The sequence below is a fragment of the Crocodylus siamensis genome, chromosome 13, assembly GCF_052110815.1.
Source record: "Crocodylus siamensis isolate JL-2025a chromosome 13, ASM5211081v1, whole genome shotgun sequence".
NCBI lineage: Eukaryota > Metazoa > Chordata > Crocodylia > Crocodylidae > Crocodylus > Crocodylus siamensis.
In genome coordinates, this window is record NC_143407.1 from 34858256 (window position 1) to 34876439 (window position 18184).

At 43.5% G+C, this 18184-nt stretch overlaps 1 protein-coding gene across 3 annotated transcripts in view; it reads right to left on the reverse strand.

Moving 5' to 3' along the window:
- MED13 (mediator complex subunit 13) overlaps positions 1–18184 on the reverse strand; it is a 75356-nt gene that overhangs the window by 27573 nt on the left and 29599 nt on the right. For 2 of the 3 annotated variants that reach the window (XM_090025034.1, XM_090025032.1), the window contains exons 4-9: positions 9973–10118; positions 8834–9031; positions 6456–6650; positions 3505–3670; positions 3112–3222; positions 197–880 (exon numbers count right to left, since the gene is read on the reverse strand). In XM_090025034.1, the coding sequence (XP_089881160.1) occupies positions 197–880; positions 3112–3222; positions 3505–3670; positions 6456–6650; positions 8834–9031; positions 9973–10118 (1500 nt within the window). The remainder of the gene's footprint in view (positions 1–196; positions 881–3111; positions 3223–3504; positions 3671–6455; positions 6651–8833; positions 9032–9972; positions 10119–18184) is intronic. The other variant, XM_090025033.1, reaches the window with a different exon arrangement.

The window sequence follows — 18184 nt, forward strand, 5'->3', positions numbered from 1 at the left end:
TATCACATAAATGAAAATATAAAAAGCTTAATAATCTGAAACTCAAATACCTTCTTAGAGGTGACTTTCTGTACAAAGACCTTGGTTCAAGTATCATACCCTGTTATAAAGGGACGTTTGATCATGTTTGGGTAAACGGTCTAATTGGAAAAGTCTGGCAATTTTTGCATGACTAGGTATTTTAAGCAACACCTACTCTGTAACGGATGTGAGGTTTTCCTGTCCAGCAGGTACCACTGGATCGTCTCTGAATTTGTCGCAGGGGAGCGGGGGCGGTAAGAATTCCACGTCCTTTTTCTTTGGAACTTTATAATACTTCCAAGTGTTATCAGCTTCATCTTCTTCCAGATTCACTGCAGTACCAATGTATATTGTGGGTTCTATGACTTCTGGGAACTGAGCTGGGAAAGACTGGGACAAGCCATCTATCCTGTCTTCCATTGCTTTTGAAGGAACCAAGGAATCTGGTGTTGGCATCTGATAGAAATGCTGGCTCTGAGGAGTAGAAGGAGTTTTAGTTACCCCTTCATCGACTACATCACAAGGGTGAGGACTAAGTGGTGGTGGTTGAGGTGAATTTGCCATTTCAGTGCCATGCATCTGAGGAGTCTTTGCTACATCGTTAGTTCTGATATTTGAAAATCTCACTTGACTGTCTGGTGCTGTGATCACAAGCCTCTGACTTGCTGATTCTGCCTCCATGGCAACATCGTCACTAATAGAGACACGATGGTGGAAAGGAGTCAAAGGGCGTTTTTGCGGCTTATCCCCCTTGTCTTGCTTCTCATTTGTCTTGTGCTTTGGAGCCGCTTGCTGCTGCTGGCTTGCGGGCGGCGCCTGCCCCTGCTGCCCTGAATTTCTTGGTTTGAGATTTTTGTGCCTGGAAAAACAAGTGCAAAATACTTTAGTGAATCTCACAACTGTATCTGCTGGTGCACTACTGGGTACAAGCCAACCCACTTCTGATAAATACAGTTATGAGAAACTGGATATAGCGATAGGGGATCTATAGCCGGTTTTGTACATACTTGACAGGAAGGTGTCCAGTTTTTCGGACCACTTTTTGGTGCCTGTTGCTACAACAGTCTCTCAAAGCTGAACAGCATGCTCACTCAAGTCCTTAAAGTGAAGTTAGGGTGAAAGACTGTTGAAGGATCTGTTCCTCCTTCAGTGGCTTATTTTTTCCAAACAAGGTATTGCTTTTTTACTTCTGCTAACACTGTCAAATCAGTACAACTACTGTTTTTTCTGGTTCAAGCAGCTGCACAAATTCTCTGGGCAAAACGTTCATTGACTAAAGGTGATGTGAGAGTCCTAATGAACCCAACCTTGAGACCTAAAAGCCAGGCTGCCAGTCCTACAAACCAACCATTTACCTGTAAATCTCGTAAGAAAGAGAGAGAAATATATTAAATCCCCCAGTGCCACTTAGTTATTTTTCAGAATATAAATACACTTTAATGCTGAAGTACATTCCTTCCTGCTCCCCAACATACAGAGTGCAAAAAAATGGCTGTTTCAGAGTGAAACTCCCCAAAGTGCAGACTTTCTGGATTCTCTGCCAGAATAAGGGCCACAAGTACAGAAACTGATTAAAGAAAAAAAATAAGCTTGATAATGAGTTGTGTACACACTTTTGTTTACAGGACTGGAATACCTCATTCTGGCAGAGAAAACCAAAAGTGTGTGGCTCATACTTCCCAGCCTTAAATCAGAAGTAAAGGTTTTCAATGTATTAAAGCACAGTTCTATCTCCTTCAAACTTTGCACGGCCTCTTCTGCACAAAGGTACTCTTGAAATCCCAAGAGAGAGAGAAAGGGAATAATAGAGATCTTTAAACCTCGGTAATCCCATTTTTAATCTATCCTTGACTCAAATTTATTAGCAGTCCTTAAGTAAGAGAGACCCCACACACAAATTCTCCTCTAGTGAAACACTGTGTGCCTAACTCCACTCTCTCTCTCAAGTCTTCAGTATTTGCACAGGCCTTAGAGTAATACAGTGTTTCAAGAATGGACAAAGGTAAACATTTCTTTTTAACCTACAGTTTCCCAGCCATTCATCCTGCACTCCAAAGGTCAGAATCATTAAACTGAGCATGAAGGGTTAAATATAGATTTTAGTATTGCCAACAGATTCTTTGCTGCTTTAATTTCACAGCATGTTGTGCAAAAACTAAAGCCACAAATCTAGACTACTACTAGAATTAAGGAGATTTAAATTCACTTCAAAGAAAAACCTGTTAATAGCGATGTTCTTATTTCTTTCAGAAGGCTTTTATCATGGATTTTAATGCAAAAGCTGTAGCAAAAACATGCAAAATCACACACACAGGTTTGCTCCAGCAGTCAACTTTGTGTGGAAACAAGTGCTGCATAATGGCCAATTCATAAGACAGCCGTGTTGCGAGTTCATCTACTCTACCAGATAATGCTGATTTTCTTTTTGGGAAAAAGTTATTATCTCCTTTACAACCCTGGAGGAGACAGGCCACAGCAAACAGTTCGTCTAAGGCTTCTTTCCCCAGTAGCTACCAATAGCAGTGTGCACTGACCAAAGAATCCTAGAGCAGTGGTTCCCAACCTTTTTGGACCGCGGACCAGCATGCTGCACTCTGGAAGTAACCGGCACACTGCAGACCAGCAGCCAGCCCTTTTTTATACTTAGTACAAGAAAGGGTTGGCTGCTGGTCCGCAGCAAGCCGGTCACTTCTGGACTTCCAGTCTGGCAGCCAACCCTCTCACAGACCGGCAGCCAACCCTCCACAACACAGTACCAGGCTGTGGCCCGGGAGTTGGGAGCCTCTATCCTAGACACACTAGAGACGGTGCAAGTTGTCCCTCTGGTGGGCTCAACCTGAGGTAGGCGGCCTGAGGAACCTGAAGCCAGAATACCCATGCGTACACTGAATTGTCAGGAGATCACTGTGCTGATCCATGCAAATAAAAGCTCATATATTACCCTCATCATAGGCAATTGCATAACAAGTTCAGGATACATATCCCCCCTATGGTACAGACCTTTATTGCTTCAAATTGCCAAAATCTGCCACAAAAAATAAACCCTGCATAATTCTATCTACTTATTGGACTACAAGTCTGCTGGGGTACCTTGAACAATTGCAATTTGTCCTCTGTGTGGCTTCAACAAAATCCCAGGAGGCTACTTTGTCAGCTGTCTCTTCATCACATAAGCCATTTGATGTAGCAGAATACTTCCTCCTATAATCCAATATTGGGAAGTTATTTATTTATTTATTTTTTAACTACAGGTCACATTACTTTTTCTTTAACCCTATCCCAAATTTTAACAGCAGCTGTGTGAACAAAATCAGTGCGCACTGATATTCAAAGTAAGTTTTTCCTTTGAAACACTTCAAAATTAATAGAGCAAAACACATCTTTCTGACAATTTTTCTCAAAACCCACTGCTTACAGCATAAGAGTTCTTCAGCTATATTTAATATATGGCATTCAGCTCAGTTTCAGAAAGCTAGTACCTACTTGTTCTGTGCTCTGTTCATATTGCATTCTTGCCAAACTCGATCCACCACCTGATTGGCTAGTTTTCTTGGGATTTTGCCACCATGGTGGCTAGTACTGTCAGAGCTAAAACCATCAGAAACGGAAGAAAACTTCACCCACTTCTGGGCAGACTGAGCATCAACTGCTAACACAACCAAAAGGGGAGAGAGTGGGGGGGGGGGGGAAGGAAAGAAAAAGTATTTTAGGCAACTGGATAACATCACTCAAATAGTCATGGCAACTCAAAATGTTTTTACACGCTGGCTGAAACAGGAGTCCTCTTTTGAAGGATGCACCTTGTTAATTTTTATTGTTAATTATAAATGCAATCAGAGAAAATGTAGGCATACATGGGAGAAGCTCTAGCTAGTGACATGTGGTTTTGTCACACAGGAAATGATCATACATCATTTAAGACAAGTTCCCCTTTCCACCTGAATTTCTTCAGAAGAGATGCTTGAGCATTCGTTTTCTCAACAGAATCTTGCCCCTCCAACAGGAACACTTTTTGAACCTCTCCACTAACTATGGTTTTATTTTGTACTTTGCAATTGTATTAAGTCAACCCTGCGATCAATACGGAAAAGCAGGATTTAGCTCCTCTAAGGACAGAGGCCATCTCCAGGTAGACTCCCACCTTTGCTCAAGGAAAGAGGCTATGCCTGCATTTTAAAGAAGAAAAGGTTTTGCTGGCGTTGCTTCTGAACTGCCATCATGTTTGCATGCGTTTCTTCATAAAATGTGAGTAAAGTCTTTTGCAGGACCCTAGGCACCACCTCCAGTATTTTGATAGTCCTCAGGTTCATAAGGTGCTCTCATTAAATGCAGGTGAATAATTTCACCACTTCACAGGAAGGAGGCCCCATAGGCAAAGTCAGCATGGGGGGACAGGTATGCCACAGGTTTATAAATACATAAATCAGAAATGGACATTTTAGGCTATGCAGGGGAAAATGCAAGGGGTCCCATTCCCCAAGCAAGGTAAAACTAAAAATTAGAATAATACCAGTGGATAACCCAAATAAGCAATAGGATGGAGATGACCTAGAGTCTCTTACATCAAATTCCACTGATCTATGGAGAAAAATTCTGCTTCTCATAAGCCAGAGGGTAGATACTTGTATTCACTGCCAACAAGCCTCAGGTTCGAAAAAAAATGCTTTAGTTGTGAAAAAACTCAGTATCCCTTTGTCAACCCACTCCTTTGTGCAGCAGGTTTCTTGCTTCACCACAACCCTGAGGAAGTCATATGCAAAGCCATTTCTGTCACTAATTTAAACCATTACTTAAATCAGCAAGCAGGAAGCCTTCATTTAAATAATTGATTTTAACCTCATTTTGCATTGTACTAAGTTCTTTTCCTAAACAGGCTCATTTTCACAGGTTAATATAACCTGTTAATATAATCATTAGAGCACGTTTGCAACTAATCACAGCCTTTGCATAATGGTATTTTGTTAATGGCAGATGTACACTATCTATGCACATTTATTTACTGTTACGTAGCTTTTTCTCATTTTTGTTCTCCAAGAAAATGAGGTGTTGAGTATGCGAGACAATTCCGTACTTGCCATGTGTGTCAAGCTGTCCTTGACAGAACTTGGACTTGTGCAAAAACAGAGAAAAACACTTTAAAATGCATATGAAGAGTTTTAAGTGGGCTGCACACCCAAGAAGAGTTTAATCCAAACATTACCATTTTAAAAAGTTACCTGATTTACTCAAAGGAAGCATTAATGAAATGCCTGATTATATCTCCTCACCAGGGGCTAGATTTTCAAAAGGCATTTGAAAAGATGCCTTGTAGAGTTTTCAAAAGCACTAAGGAAGTTCAGCAAGTTGATTTCAATGGGAAATGCCTGGAGAGTAGATGCACAGGCACTTCTGAAGGGTGCCTTCTGGGATTCCACTGCTTGCTTAGGCACCTAAATACCTTTGAAAGTGTTGCCCCACGTTCAGGTTTTTAGAATTAGTAGATCCCCTGCCCTTCCATCTGGCTTTCAAATGACAAACAGCTTTCCTGACTTTTCTAATCCCAACTGGTCTCAAAATTTGACTGAACTAGTCCAATGGAAAAACGAAACCAAAAAACCTCTCTCTGTACCTGCCAGTTAAACGAAAACCAGAAGTAATCCGGGGGGGAGGGGGGGGGGGAACCACTTTTCTGCACAACACAAGAGTGTAAATACCAGCCTTCACTCACAGTATTTAGCTCCCATACTTGACTTATGTTAATTTTAAAAACAGGTTTAGAAAAACATGCAATTTAAATATAAAATTAGATTAAAAAAAAAAAATCACTGATTTGTATCCACCCTAGCCAGAGGCATTCACAAATCTCAAAGAAATAACTCCTCACTAGTTCCAGTCTGCCAGCTCCAACATACAACACAAAGACATCGTAAAGACTGTCCCCAACAAACAAGTATAACTACATGTAGCTGAGCAGACAGAGCTACTCTAAGACAAAAAACTATCCTGTAATCAGCCTACAAGGGTTGTGAAAAGGCTGGAAATACCACTTGTTATGCAATCCCAAACCCACGTGGCCAGGTTTCATTTCTGAAAGCCACGCCCAAAACCAGAGCTTTCTAACTAAAATTCTGAGTACTGGGCAACAGCTTGTGGGCCAAAATAATACTGAGGTTTTAAATATGAGAACAGTCCCCATATACTGTTTTCATGCTAAATTGGGGAGTGGGGGGGACTAAAAATTCAAAACAGTTCACGGGGGGGGGGGGAAGAATCACTCATTATAACAATATACTAACATTTCTAGTATTGCAGGGAGAATTACACAACAATGGTTTGCCAATTACGAGTCAATGGTAGAGAGAGCTCGGAAGATTTTTCTGAACAGTCTGACAGTTACTTTCAAAGGAGAATATTCTCTTGAGGGTTTCTGTTTAACAAAGGAATTAATACTGCACCTGTCTGAACTTCTTCTGGGGACGTAGGTGGAGTTAGAGTTACTGAAGACATGGCAGGATCTCGGGTGGTGGCAGGCACTTGGTGGACACCCAAGCAAGTAGTTGAACAATGAGAAGCCCCGACAGTACTAGGAGCAGGGATATCTGTTTGAGGAACTAAGACAAAGCATGCTGGGTAGACCATTCGCACACCCGCTGGAAAAAAAGGGGGGGGGAGGAGAATAACAAAACACAGTCATTGTATATCCAACTCCATTTAGGAACAGCCATGAGACCACTAGGAAGTTTTGTATTGTGTGCTTGCTAATAAAAAAGATACAATCACAATTCCAATTGTAGCTTTTATAAATTCCATGCAAAGGCTGTAAGAAGTCAGGAGCCCCGAAGACAATAATGTAGCCCCTTTCACTATTTTACAAGCAAGAAACCTTTCTGTGAATAGTCACATTGTTGCAAGTTTGATCTTTTGTATGTAATTATGTTGATGTATTTATAAGCACTGCAACACTACAGATAGCTCTTCAAATGTGTCCCAATGAAGACCAACACCTGTGCGTAGGTGTCTCCAGCCACTTTAGCAAGCTGCACCCCCTCCTTACTAGCAATCCTCGATCAAAATTAATGTTCCTTCAACTTATCCTAAATGCACATTACTTGTCAGTCATTCAGTGTAAATGTATTCAATGGTTTCTCCAATAAAGCAGTCTCCTTCACCTACAAGACTCTTTGGCTGCTTGTGCAAAGTGGAATAGAAATTATGAAGAAGATGGCAGTTTATACATACTGGCAGCATGCTGCACACTGCTGTTCATGATGCAGTGTTGTTTTGATGGAAACCTCTTAATTCTACTCCCTTCCTCTCCAGTCTCTACCAGCTCCCACCCTCATCCCCCCCAATGCACCCCTCTCCCCATTAGGCCCTTCTGTGCTACCACAAAGGAAACAATTTCAGGAGGAAACCTGAAGGCTTTTGTGAGGGTTCAGCTTTGCAAAAAGAAAATCACTTTATCTGCACTGGTTTAATTGCAAAGTTAGGGGTTTTTTCCTCCGCTTTTTCCCTTACTCTTTTTAAAGAGCGGGAAATAATGAGAAGTTACGTTCTGTGGCTAGCTTCCAGGAAAATGACTGAGCCAAAAGATGGGTTCTAACACACACTATCATTAGTTTAGCCTGTATGCCATGTATATTACAATATTTTTTTCTACAAAAATTCAACTTCCTCTAAAACTTCATAAAGCAAAGTTCAGGACAAGATACATTTCATGGTGGAACCATAAAGATAGACTTTGATTATAAGTTACTTGGCTAAAAAGGGCAGAGTGAGGGGAAGCAAAAGGTGACAGTCATTAATATTTTGCTCTTCTAAAAACCAAAGTGTAGTTTCAGTGTTTCCTCAATTTGTATTGGCTATCAGATGATGTCAGACTACGGCTTCTGTTCATATACAGTATAGAAATTCAGAGACACCAGTGTAGAGTCCAATTAGGTTTCTGACTGTAAGAGTTCTGGCTGGTCAAATAGGACCTCTTTACGTCCCAAAAAGTGTCACTCCAGGTACAAAAGAACCAACCGTTAGTACTACAGAGACAATAGGCACTCTTTGAGCATCTCTTAAATTGCTCAACCGCGCAGCCCAACAGGTGTGCGGCCCCCTGCCACTCTGAACTAGGAGCACCATCAGCAGATCGAGGGACATGATTAAGCCCCTCTATTCAGCACTGGTGAGGCCACATCTGGAGTCCTGCGTCCAGTTTTGGGCCCCCACTAGAGAAAGGATGTGGACAAATTGGAAAGAGTCTGGCGGAGGGCAACAAAAATGGTTAGGGGGGCGGGGCACATGACATGTGAAGAGAGGCTGGGGGAACTGGGCTTATTTAGTCTAGAGAAGAGAAGATGGAGGCAGATACAAAGAGGATGCAGCTAAACTGTTCTAGTGGTGGCAGATGCTAGAACAAGGAACAGTGGTTTCAAGCTGCAGCAAGGGAAGCTGAAGTTAGATATTAGGAAAAACTCTCTCACTGAGAGGATGGTAGTCAAACACTGGAACAGGTTACCCAGAGAGGTTGTGAAATTTCCATCCTTGGAGGTTTTTAAGACCCAGCTTGACAACGCCTTGGCCGGGATGATCTAGTTGGGGATGGTCCTGCTTTGATCAGGGGATTGGGACAAGATGACCTCCTGATGTACTTTCTAACCTGAATTTTCTATGATCCTATGGCATATTATTTACAGCAAAGAATAAAAGCTACTGATGCAGAAACCTGTTACCGTTAAAATGTATTAGAGGATCATGGTTTACTTTGAAGAAGTAAACAAATCCCTAAGCAGCCTGATCATTTCAGTTAGGAAAAGAAGCACCATTTGTTCGTAATACACACCAACGAGGACTTCCACAGCAGCCAGAGAGTCATCTTCCCAATCCATCTCTTCTTGTTTTTCCTCAGAGCCCTCCTTCCAGTTAGATGTGATAGGATAGAACTGTTTCCATTCACCAATAAGCTTTTTCGTGGATGAGTCCGACAGCTTGAATGACTGTCCTGTGAGCGTGCCATTTAATCCAAAAGGACTTAGAATAACTTGAAATACAAAAAGAAATAGTTACTAAAGACATCCAGAGACCAGCCAGCACCATCTCCACAAGAATAAAGATACCACCATTTCAGCCAGCATCTACCACTAAATAACCCATTTTAAATTGACAGGTTAGCCTCACTACAGTGCAGTACAATATAAAGAACCCAATACCAACATCTCAAGAGGAAGAATTTATTGTACCTCATTAAAATGTATATGTACTGAAAGAACAGGATGAGTTATAAAAGAGTCAGTGCATCATAACAGTAGTTAGAAATTAATCCACTTAAACATCTGTGACAGACAAATTTCATCACAAGTATGTAACTGTCTGCCTACGTGGCCAGCAAAGAAAGGTACTCAAACGAATTAAATGTCATCTAAAAGGCTGATTTAGCTTTTGTCCCAACACAATGTTAACTGCTGCCTTACACACCAGATGTAGTGGTCTCATTCATTTGGGTACAATCGCCGGAACAAAAAGATGACATAGGTCGGACTTCCTGGTGGACAGTCTTGTCCACATTGGGAAAGCTAGGTGTTAATCAACCATGGGCACCAGCTTAACTGGAACTGTGCAGTTAAACTGCTTTCACAAAGGGCAAGTGTACAACAGGGTAAGTCGCATTCAGCGTCATTTTCGGAAGAGCGTTCATTTCACAGGCCTATATTGTGCTGCCACGCAGGACAACAGGTTTCTGTTGGCAGTACAGGGGCCCACTCTCTAGGACAGGGGAACATTCAAACATACAGCACATTGGCTAGACTCAGGCCCAAGAGCTCAGACTCACAGTTATCTAGCCAAGGGCTGGTGCTAGAAAGGAAAGAGCTGAGGAGGGATGCATACCTAGCTTTTCTGCTCCTTTACCCACCTCCTTGGCATAAGCCCATGTTTAGATGAGCTCAGAAGAAGACATCATGAACAAAAAACCAAAACACCTACCTTGAAAAGGGCTGTTTGACTGCTGGGCCAGAGTGAGGTGCTCCTCGCTAAGCAGGTACACAGGTTGATGCTGACTGATTTCCACACTGGTGCAGACATTGCTGTCCCCATGCAAGAAAAAGGTGAAGGAGCAAGACAAGTGCTCACTGGGAACAAAGAAGGAGAAACATTACATAAGTACAGATACAATTGCTAAGATTTGAGATTGATTTGGGGACACCATTTATCTTTGCTAATGAACATCTTGGTCTTCAAAAGCATTCACAATCCTTCAAGTAAACTGTGACCTTTCATAGTGCTCTTACAATATCCAAAAGGGCTTCTAGTATAAAACAAAAAGATCACAAAAAGAAATAGAAACAACCAAACCCCATGCACATCACCTTTCAAAAAGGCTTTGATCACCACAAAACAGGAGATGGAAACTTAATTCTAACAGCGCTCCTTTACGGATCACCTTTAAACAAACCTGTAAGACCCTTATAGCCAAGGTTGTAGCAATATTGATATAAAGCTTCCAAAACGTGTGTGCACGTGCACGTGCGCGCACACACACACCCCTACTGCTGCCAATAGCTAAACTTTTTGTCTTTTGGAGTGCTGAATTCAAAAGCGCCCACAATCTCCTCTTACACACATCCTACTAAACAACCCTGAGGAATTTTAAATTGGGAATACTGGCCATAGAGATTTTTATAAAAAGGGGCGGTCCAACTTCTAAACAGCCAGGGGCAGCCTGCCATGCAGGCTGCGCTAATGTGAGCTATGGGCCCAGAGGCCACACACCATCCTTACTGTACCCCAAGTGTGGGGACTCCCTGCACCACCCACCGCTGCAACACACGCATGGGCAGGTGCCACCCCTTCCCACTCCTGCACCACACACATGGCTGGCCCCTACCTAAGCTACTGCCCTGCATCACACTGGCTGTCCCATCCATCCCACCTTCATGGTGGGAATACGAAACAAATGCTGTAGGAGGGACAGGAGCCTAGAGACCCCAGCAGTGACAGAAGGACAGGACCCAGAAGTAGTCCCATATTAACTGCTTGCACTTGCAAGCCACCATTTGGAGAACCCTCCTTTAAAGCAAAGTTTAAACTTCCAAGTTTGAAATTTCAATAGTGTTTCTTTGGCACACCATAAAATTCTTTCCAAAAAATCTCATCCGCAGATTCCTAAAGCTTCTCTTGCAATTAAAGCCTAATTTTCCCATTTATGCACAAAAATTACTAACAGTAAGTTATATAATAAAGTGACAAATTATCGAACAAAAAAAATTATAGAAACTCTGTCTTATTTATGATGCATCGGGGATCTAACCCTATTTGCTCAATGCAAGCTGAAAAGAGAGAGACTTGGAAACTTAAAATTAGTATATAAAATTCTGTAAAGCTGTAATAGATAATAAATGTTTAAGTACCCTCTTAATACAACTCAATGAAGTAGAGAAACACCAGTTATGTAATGGTAATACTCAATACTTAAGGAAAAAACTAATCAAAGCATTACGGATTGTTGGCTTTCAGAAATGAAACAGAAAGTTTCACCCACACAGATCAGTATTTGCAGCTTTTTTTTTTTTTTTTTTTTTTTTAAATAATCCACCCAATAGAAGCTTAATATTGAAGATTTTTCCTTTGATCACTTTTCCTCCACACACAGCTATTTGATCGGGATTAAAATAACTAATTTCAATGCTGGTCTGAAGCAAAATAAGCAAAGAAAACAATGATAATTAGGAACAGCAGATACCTGGCTTATATAAGTACTGGTATACACCAGTTCCTATGTTCCTGTAGTCATAGGAAAGCTATGTGCAACACACCCAGATCACATAGGTTCTTCATGTAGGATACATTGACCTGACCTTAATTCATTGTCAAAGAGACAGGACAATCCAAACAAATTCCAAGACAGGATAAGGAAAGGAGAAGTGTGTCTGGACAGACCCAAGGACTGGTGTCTCCATTAGACATTGTTCCAGCAACCACCTAGCTGCAACTATTTTTTTTTTTTTTTAAATCAAGGTCATTTTTCTATTCATTAGGAGATGGACAGTAAGATAGATGTGGAAGAATACAGCAAAACTCCCCACCCCATCTACTGCATAGAGTGGACTGGATTTCCTGAAGCCTCTCTCTACCTGAGCGTGGATGACCTCTACCTGACTCAAGAAGTCTATGGGCCAACGAGAGGCAAAGCGCTGCTTGACCTGGTACTGGCTACGGGGGACAACCTAATCGGCGACTTAGTGATTGATGGGAAGTTGGGTGACAGCGACCACGAGCTGATCACCTTCACCATCCGCCGTAAAGCTGGCAAGTCAGTCAGCAACACAGAAGTCCTTGACTTCAGAAAAGCCGACTTTGATAAGGTCAAGAGGCTTGTCGGTCAGGCCCTCAGGGACCATGACCCCAGGGAGAGGGGAGTTCAAGAAGAGTGGTTGCTTCTCAAGGAAGCGATCCTCAATGCACAAGCTAGATCTATTCCAACACGGAGGAAAGGCAGCAAGAAGGCACAGCAGCCCCCCTGGCTCTCCAGAGACCTAGCGGACTTACTGTGGCTAAAAAGGAAAGCCTACAAAGGATGGAGGATGGGATTCACCTCCAAGGAGGATTACTCCGCGCTGGTCCGGTCCTGCAGGGAGCAAACCAGGAAAGCCAAGGCTGCAACTGAACTCCAACTAGCTTCAGGCATCAAGGACAACAAAAAGTCCTTTTTCAGATATGTGGGGAGCCGGAGGAAAAGCAAGGGAAATGTTGGACCCCTGCTAAACCAGATGGGGCAACTGACAACTGACGCCCAGGAAAAAGCCAACCTATTAAATAGGTACTTTGCGTCAGTCTTTCATCAGTCACACGGGATGCCCATGCCTACTATGGGACAGGGAAATCTGGGTGAGGGGGATCCCCTACCCTCCATCAATGCTGACCTCCTGAAGGAACACCTTGAGAAGCCGGATACCTTCAAGTCAGCTGGCCCTGACAACCTGCACCCCAGGGTACTCAAGGAGCTGGCAAGCGTCATAGCCCAGCCCCTGGCACGGGTCTTTGAAAACTCCTGGCGCTCTGGTGTAGTGCCCGAAGACTGGAAGAAGGCCAATGTGGTGCCGATCTTCAAGAAAGGGAGGAGAGTGGATCCGGCTAACTACAGGCCCATTAGCCTGACTTCTATCCTGGGGAAGATCTTAGAAAAGTTTATTAAGGAGGCCATCCTCGATGGACTGGCCCAGGCTAACATCCTAAGGGATAGCCAGCACGGGTTTGTTGCGGGTAGGTCTTGTTTGACCAATCTCATTTCCTTCTATGACCAAGTGACCTATCACCTGGACGAGGGAGAAGAGATTGATGTCATATATCTTGACTTCAAAAAAGCTTTTGATCTGGTATCCCATGATCACCTCTTGGCCAAACTGCCCAGTTGTGGCCTTGGCTCCACCACGATCCGCTGGCTGGGAAATTGGCTTCGTGGTCAGACCCAGAGGGTTGTGATTGATGGCAGTCACTCATCGTGGTGCCCTGTGACCAGTGGGGTCCCTCAAGGCTCTGTCCTGGGACCCATCCTGTTCAACATCTTCATTAACGATGTGGACACTGGAGTCAGGAGTGGACTGGCCAAGTTCGCCGATGACACCAAACTTTGGGGCAAAGCATCCACGCCAGAAGATAGGCGGGTGATCCAGGCTGACCTGGACAAGCTCAGCAAATGGGCAGACGAGAACCTGATGGTGTTTAACACCGAAAAATGCAAGGTTCTCCACCTTGGCAGGAAAAACCTGCAGCACCCTTATAGGCTCGGCAGTGCTACGTTGGTTAGCACTACAGAAGAAAGAGTCTTGGGGGTCATCATTGACCACAAGATGAACATGAGCCTCCAGTGCGATGCTGCGGCTAGTAAAGCGACCAAAATGCTGGCGTGCATCCATAGATGCTTCTCGAGCAAATCCCGGGACGTCATTCTCCCCTTGTACTCGGCCTTGGTGAGGCCACAGCTGGAGTACTGCGTCCAGTTTTGGGCTCCATAATTCAAAAAGGATGTGGAGAAGCTTGAGAGAGTCCAGAGGAGAGCCACGCGCATGATCAGAGGTCAGGAAAACAGATCTTACGATGACAGGCTGAGAGCCATGGGACTCTTTAGCCTGGAAAAGCGCAGGCTCAGGGGTGATCTGATGGCCACCTATAAGTTTATCAGGGGTGAACACCAGGATCTGGGGGAACGTTTGTTCACCAGAGCGCCCCAAGGGATGACGAGGTCGAACCGTCACAAACTCCTGCAAGACCGTTTCAGGCTGGACATAAGGAAGAATTTCTTTCCTGTCCGAGCCCCCAAGGTCTGGAACAGTCTGCCAGCGGAGGTGGTTCAAGCACCTACATTGAACACCTTCAGGAGTAAATTGGATGCTTATCTTGCTGGGATCCTATGACCCCAGCTGACTTCCTGCCCTTTGGGCAGGGGGCTGGACTCGATGATCTCCCGAGGTCCCTTCCAGCCTTAATGTCTATGAAATCTATGAAATCAAACAGTCCATTTGCTCCTACACTGGCTACCCCAAAATGCACAAAAAGTTGGTTGAATACTAACCCATTACACAAGGGACACATTCATTTCTATTATCATGACTGGCAAATGGGTCACAAACACTGAAAAGAATCTACGACAGTAAAAGTTCCCAACACTGAACTAAAGTAATAACAATTTTTGTTTGAGACTTTTTGGATCTATAGGATCAAATCCAACAGTGCAGAGTGCAAGACCACGCACTTAGGGACTGCTAAGAATTACCAGGCCAGCCGCACCTTGTCATGCATCCACAGATGCATCTCAAGCAGGTCCAAAGAGGTGATCCTCCCCCTCTATGCGGCACTGGTCAGGCCGCAGCTGGAGTACTGCGTCCAGGTCTGGGCGCCACACTTCAAGAGGGATGTCGACAGCATGGAGAGGGTCCAGAGGAAGGCCACTCGCATGATCAGGGGGCAGCAGGGCAGACCCTATGAGAAGAGGCTATGGGACCTGAACCTGTTCAGCCTCCACAAGAGAAGGCTGAGGGGGGATCTTGTGGCCTGTTATAAACTAGTCAGGGGGGACCAGCAGGCATTGGGGGAGTCCCTGTTCCCCCGAGCACCGCCAGGAGTGACCAGGAATAACGGTCACAAGCTGGCAGAGGGTAGGTTTAGGTTAGATATCAGGAGGCGCTACTTCACGGTCAGGGCGGCTAGGGTCTGGAACCAACTTCCAAGAGAAGTGGTGCAGGCTCCTACCTGGTGGGTGTTTAAGAAGAGGTCAGATGCACATCTTGCTGGGGTCGTTTGACCCCAGCACTCTTTCCTGCCATGGCAGGGGGTCAGACTAGATGATCTGCTCAGGTCCCTTCCTACTCTAGAAACTATGAAACCGATATAAACTGGGAACTCAGTTGGAGAGGGAACAGAAAGACCCAGGTGTCTAAGTTGATCACAGGGTGACTGTGAACCACCAATTTAAAAACAACCAAGAAAAAAAGGCTTAAAAACATAGCATCCGACAATTCACAGCACCTGTCTTGCCTCTCTGAACCAGTCAGTCTCTAAGGACAGTCAGTCACCTGGACTTATTTTCGGTCTGACTTTAGACTGGCACAGCTGACCACCTCTACGCTCCTAAGATGCATCATACAAGGCATTTCCAATAAGACGGGGCAGCAGTAGTCACTGTATGAGACACCTGTGAGACCTCATTGAAATACTGCATCCCCACAAACAAGAAAGGCTAATTCAGACAGAAAAAGGTGCAGTGAAGAGCTGCAAAGATAAACCTATGGAGAGGCGATTACAAGAGCTTGGCTTCTTCAGGTTAGTAAAAGGAAAGCTAACAAGAGACAGGATTGCTTTATTCAAATACACTGGAAGAAGCAACACCAGGAAGGAAGAAGAGCTATTTTATGCTAAAAGACAATGCTAGCATAAAAACAAATGAGTATAAGATGGCCAGGAATAAGATTCAAGACTGAACCTGGAAGGTTTCTTGCTGCCCAACCAGTGAGGTTCTAGGACCTCCCATTTAGAGCAGCTGGAACTACTTGATGACTTGAAGGGACAGGACCTGAAGGCAACTCCTAAGAAAATACTGAGGAGTCATGACAGTCTGGAAGGGACACTTTCAGAATTTAAGCGTACACGTTATCTTAAAGGGCAACAACCAGAGGAACACGAGAACCAACACCAACTGATAGCTAATTAGCATAATCTTTTATAATGATCCAGCTCTAGGCAATAAGCTCCTGAAAGAACACAACGTCACTCTGGAATCCCAATAAACCTACCTCTTACAACCTAACGAAGATGACGTTTGAGTTAAATATCCTCAGGAGGTGCTTAAGTCCCAGTGAAACAAGCAGTCAATGCCAGCTTGGCACATTGGGACCTGAGAAATAATGAACATAAAACATCTATTTGAAAACTGTGGAGACAGCGTATTGAATAATACAGGGCCTCCCCACTTCTGTTACTTAAGTGTCTTTTATAAATGCATATCAGTTAACATTTTAAAATACACCCAAATGTGGACCGGGCAAGTTAAATTTGAAATCACATTAAGATGCATGAAAGAAGAAAACTTATGCATTTACCTGGCCAGCTAACAAGTTCAAGTAAAGCTCGTCCCAGTAATGCAATACGGTTTTGAAGTGGGTTAGCCAATACATTGTAAAAATACACCTTGTACCTGTGGAAACAGGCCCTTAGTAGTCCCTTATCAAATTGCTCAAAGTGTGAAGGGTAGTTGTCTGTAATGGTACTAACAGCCAATATGACACTTTTTGTGGCACTGGATTATCACAACAATGTAAGTGCGCCAAATGTTTAGGGGTACAGGTTGTAGCCGTGTTGGTCTAAGGACACAGGCAGACAAGGTTCTTTGGGTAAAGGTGATATCTTCTATTAGACCAACTCAGCAAGCTTTTGGGCACAAACACCCTTCATCAGGCTGAGGAAGCATCATTACTGGGACAATGAGGGATGCTTCCTCGGCCTGACAAAAGGTGTTTGTGCCCGAAAGCTTGCAAAGAAGAATTTTTCCCAACTATTTGAGCTGATCTAATAAAAGATATCACCTTTACCCAAAGAACCTTGTCTGTTCAATGTTTCGAGCACCAAAACCAATCTTAAGAATAGAAGAGGAACAATTTTCTACCCCTTCTCTGGAGTAAGAGCACTGCTTCCTGCCTCTCTAACTGCTCCGAGAAGGCTCCTCAAAGAGACAAAGATTCATAGTCATGTCATTTAGAAGGACATGGTCCTTCTAGCTGCCCAGAGCTCAAGAACAACAAAAGAAAATGAATTTGTGCTAGGAGGCAGCCTTCACTAAGCACAGAAAAAGGAGAGAGAGAGCAGCAGCCATGGTTGGCAGTTACGTCCCTTTAACAGGCGTGTTACCTCTAAAAGAAGGCGAAAGTTTGCAGCTGCTGTTGCAATGCACATGGCAACAGCTGAAGACAGCTTCAAGACCAGAGAAACCTAGTTTTTTCATCCACACCTGAAGGGTGAGTGAAGTGCAGTGAAATCCATCTAGCCTACCCAACCGTAACAATGTTAATGCAACAAGGGAAGATTAAAAAAAAAAAGATGCTACTATCCACATCAAGGGGCACGGCTCTTGAAGTCATCTTGTACAGGAGTACAGCACAATTCATGCACAGCTGCAATTAAAATACTGCCGCTAATGATGGGGCATGTTTTGCTGATCACACAGGATTAAAACATTCTGTAAAAAGGTAGCTGGTCCCCAACCCTGAAGCCTTACTAAGGGAACTGGATGTCGGACCAACAAGCACTCAAATGTCTTCTGGAGACAAATTAGCCTCGTCTTTTTTTTTTTGAAATGCACCTCTAGTTTGAACTGCAAAAGTAAAGAGTTTTAGGAAACTAAATAAAATTAAAATCTTCTCACTGACTGGTCACCCTGTCTCCTGTGCTCTAAGCCTTTATAATCATGACCAACTGCATGTTTTTACACATTTAATTTCACTAATTTCTGACAAATTAATAGCTACCCAGAATCTGAATATTCCAGGAGCAATATTAAATGTTCATGAAAATGTTACAGAACACTTACAAAAACAGTGCTATGAAAAGGGTACCTAAAATCTCAAGCGAAGGTCTTTGAAAAGCCACCTCTGATTGCACAGACCTTCTTGCGCCAAGAGCCAAGATACGGGATGGCTCTCTAGTCCTG